Source organism: Octodon degus, unplaced genomic scaffold (assembly GCF_000260255.1).
Source record: "Octodon degus isolate 3935 unplaced genomic scaffold, OctDeg1.0 scaffold02029, whole genome shotgun sequence".
Lineage (NCBI taxonomy): Eukaryota > Metazoa > Chordata > Mammalia > Rodentia > Octodontidae > Octodon > Octodon degus.
Genome location: NW_004526605.1, coordinates 355 through 4,451, shown reverse-complemented (window position 1 = coordinate 4,451; position 4,097 = coordinate 355). Strand labels below are relative to the sequence as shown.

The 4,097-nt window shown below is 42.5% G+C and overlaps 1 protein-coding gene across 1 annotated transcript; it reads left to right on the top strand.

Moving 5' to 3' along the window:
• Positions 1–266: 266 nt before the first annotated feature.
• Positions 267–1,572, top strand: LOC101583794 (glycine N-acyltransferase-like protein 3). Its single transcript, XM_004648792.2, has one exon. The coding sequence runs from the start codon at positions 267–269 to the stop codon at positions 1,131–1,133; it is 867 nt and encodes a 288-aa protein (XP_004648849.1). The 3' UTR covers positions 1,134–1,572.
• Positions 1,573–4,097: the final 2,525 nt, after the last annotated feature.

Here is a 4,097-nt window from a genome sequence, read left to right as displayed (position 1 = left end):
TCAAAAACAAGAGCATTTCTGCACACAAACAACGAACTCACCAAGAGAGAAATTAGGGAAACCATGCCTTTCATAATAGCACTCAAAAAAATGAAATACTTAAGAATCAATCTCACAGGTGTTTCTGCTCTTTGCTGCTGCCATGAAAGGTAGTTCTCTGCCATGTGCCGCTCTGCCTTGGAGCCAGTTGAATATGGACTGAAACCTCCAATAACTGTGCATTTCAAGTTTCTAACTAAGGGTGGAACTGCATCCCTGTGGAGAAGATGTTGGTGCTGAGCTGTTCTTCCAAATTATTGGCACTGGAGAAAATATTGAAGAATCACTTTCCTGAATCACTCAAGGTTTATGGAGCAGTTATGAACATAAACCGTGGGAATCCCTTTCAAAAGGAAGTTGTGTTGGATTCATGGCCAGACTTTAAAGCTATCATCACTCGGCGACAGAGAGAGGCTGAGGCAGATTACCTGGACCATTACACTAATGCTTACGCTGTATTCTACAAGGATGTCAGGGCTTACCAACAGCTACTGGAAGAACAGGATGTTATTAACTGGGATCAAGTTTTTCAAATACAAGGACTACAGACTGAGCTGTATGATGCTTCCAGAGCCGTCGCCAGTTCAAAGCAGCTGGATGTAAAGCTAGCTTCCTTCAAGGCTGTGCACTTTCCTCCTATTTCATCTCTGCCAGACTCCAGTTTCCTCATGACATCTCCCCCGCGCCTGACCCACCTGAGTGTCAGTGATGCTGATCTACTCAACCAGACTTGGTCAAGGGGTGGCAACGTGCAGTGCCTCCGGTACATCACCAACCTCATCTCTTGCTTTCCCAGTGTGTGTATCCGTGATGAAAGTGGGCACCCGGTATCCTGGGGCATCACAGACCAGTTTGCCACCATGTGCCACGGCTACACCCTCCCTGACCATCGCAGGAAAGGTTACAGCCGGCTAGTGGCCCTCACACTGGCCAGGAAGCTGCAGAGCCGGGGATTCCCGTCTCAGGGAAATGTCCTGGATGACAACTTGGCATCTATCAGCCTCTTGAAGAGTGTCCATGCTGAATTCTTGCCTTGTCGTTTTTATAGGCTGATTCTTACCCCCAGGGCTTTCTCTGGGAGAGCTCATCTTTAGCCCAGTAAAACTCTAGGGATTTTCTTCCTTTCCCTAAACACGTACATGCTCTTGACTGTCAAGGAGGGGAGGGGAGAAAAACCTGTAATCGGGAGACTCTTGAGCTATTCAAAGGGCCTGGAGAAGACATGCACCATCCTGAGAAATGTGAATGAACCCCATCTTGATTTTCTACTGTAAATAACTGCAGGGGTTGGAGGGTCTGTGCTTGAGAACAGAGGTTTGTCTTCTTTTAGGACACACTATAGGGAAGAAATTCCTTGAGCCAGGAATTCTCAGCACAGTGGCAGAAATGATTGGGTGAGAATAAGAGACTTCACACAGGAGTTGCTGCTTTATTCCATGGGCTTCTGCTCCATATTTTCACTCCCATACCAGTTCTCTTACTGCCATAGATTCCCCCGTCCCCTGGTATGTCTCTCCAACCTCTAGTCCTACCACCTTGACCTAGTTCTCTGTGTAGTCCCTCTTGAATTTTCTCCTTGAATTACTTTCTTCCCTTCTGTTTAAGACACTAGCCTGTTCTCCCCTGGGAATGTTCAAATGCTGCAGGTCCTACTATTTTAATGTTTATAGCAATTTAATGTTACCGTGGGGGATAGGTGGCAACACAGTTCCTGCTTCAGTTATGTATAGAGTAAGGCCCGAGAATTTGGATTTCTAACAGGTTTCCACTGCTCTGATGCCTTGGGTGGATGAAGATACAGGCATCCTAGTGCCACAAACACATAGCCTATAAGTAGGATCAATCCCATGTCCTATTCCAGTCCCCTTGTTTATAATCTGCTTTTCCATAAGAAACTAAGATTCGTATATAGGTGTATATGCGGGGCCACAAATGTAATATAAACATTACATACATGTTTTGTCTATAGGCATATGTGTATGCCTCCTGAATTTTGGTAATTTTAGCCCTCTTATTACATGGGAAGAATTTGGGGTCTAGGTTAAAAAAAATGACTTTTCATGGTTGTATAATTGATGCTGGAGACCGAGTCAGAAATCTGTGATTTTGATTTCAATTTGTACTTTTCATTAAATCATGTATCCTCTTTATAAAGAAAATTGATTGCCTGGCCAAAAAAAAAAAAAAAAAAGAATCAATCTCACAAAGGTAGTAAAAGAATTATACAGTGAAAATTACAGTACTCTGAGAAAAAAGATTGAAGGGGATTTTGGAAAACAGAAGGATATTCCTTGCTTCAGGATAGGAAGAATCAACATTGTCAAAATGGCCATACTCCCAAAATTGTTGTACAGATTCAATGCAATCCCAATTGAAATACCATTAGTATATCTCACAAATCTAGAAAAAAAAATTTTAAATTCATCTAGAACCAGAAGAGACCATTTAAAATAGTAAAACCAATCTTGAGCAACGAAGGGAAGGCAGGAGGCATCATAATCCCTGACTTGAAACTATACAACAAAGCTACTGTGATAAAATCAGCATGATGCTGGCACAGAAAAAACCAGACCTGAGGATCAGTGGAACAGATTAGAAGATGCAGAAATGACTACAAACACACTAAGCCACCTTATCTTTGACAGTGGGGCCAGATATGCTCACTGGAAAAAAGTTGGCCTCTTTAATAAATGGCGGTGGAAAATTTGACTTTCTATATGCCGAAGGCGAAAATTAGAGACATATTTATCACCATGCACTACAGCCAAGATAAATCAAAGATTTAAATATTAAAGCTAAAACACTAAATCTTTTGGAGGAAAGATTGGTAGAAATCTTAAAGACATAGGGTAGGTAGAGTTCATGAACAAAAACCTTTCTACACAGAAAATACTTCAAAGAATCAACAACTGGGATCTCATCTTTTTTAAAAGTTTCTGCATGTCAAAAGAAATCACCAACAGAGTAAAAAGAAAACCTATGAATTGGGAAAAATTATAGCTGACTGTACCTAAGACAAGGGAATTCCATCTAGAATATTTAAAAAATTAGACTAAAAAAAATCAGGTTCTCACACTAGGAAGATAATACAATGTTTGCACATGTGGATCTGATTGATTTCACTTATCTATAATCTCTACTTGCAACCATTTAGCTAGAAAAGCCTCGAATTTATGTTTTTTATAGCTGAATAATACTCCATTGTGCAAAAATACCATATTTTTTATCCATTCCTTAGTTGATGGGCATTTGGGTTGTTTCCAAGATTTAGCTATGACAAATTGCACTGCTATAAACAAGGGCCCACATATATTGCTGTGGTATGATTTCAGTTCTTTTGGAAAAATACCTAGTACAATAGATACCATGAAAGGGAAAAAAATTTGTTCAATGGGAGGGAAAAAACTGAGATGAAGAAAAGGACAAATCAAAGAAGGGAAAAGGATATATTTTAGGTCTCTGACAACAAAGCAGCGCCAGCCTTGGTGGCTAAGGACAGCCGGAGGCCGCAACGGCCAGAAAGTGCTGCTCTTTGGCATAAATTGCAACCGATTAAGGATCGGCTCTCAGATTCACGTTAGAAGTGAGATTTCAGATAAGCGAGGCTGGCATTGCTGCTTTGAACGCCTCAGAAAGGGAGAATAGATTCATCAGGAGTGAAAAAGAAGGGCTTGCCAGAAGTCAAAGAAAGTACTAAAAAGTCCAACACTAGGGCTCCTTCTCCTACCAAACGAAAGGACCACTCTGATGGGAAGTCCAAAACTCGCTCTGAAGAAAAAAGGGCCACCAAGGAGTCTCGTGAGAAGGACCGCGGCAGGGATAAGACCTGGCAGAGCGAGGCGCTTCCAGCAGAAGCAGCAGCACCAGCTCTCCGTCCAGCTCAACTTCTAGCTCAGGCTCTCGTACCAGCGCAGGCTCGAGCAGTGGCCCCCGTTCCTCTTGGCATCCAGCCGCTCTGGAAGCTCCGGTACATCTCGAAGCTCCAGCTCCAGCAGCTACTCAGGTTCCTTTCCATTGGTCCTCACAAAGTGCACTTCTCTGGGAGGGGCAGGCTGGCG

Coding starts and splice junctions, on each gene's coding strand:
- LOC101583794 (XM_004648792.2), top strand. CDS start 267: ATGTTGGTGCTGAGCTGTTCTTCCAAATTATTGGCACTGGAGAAAATA.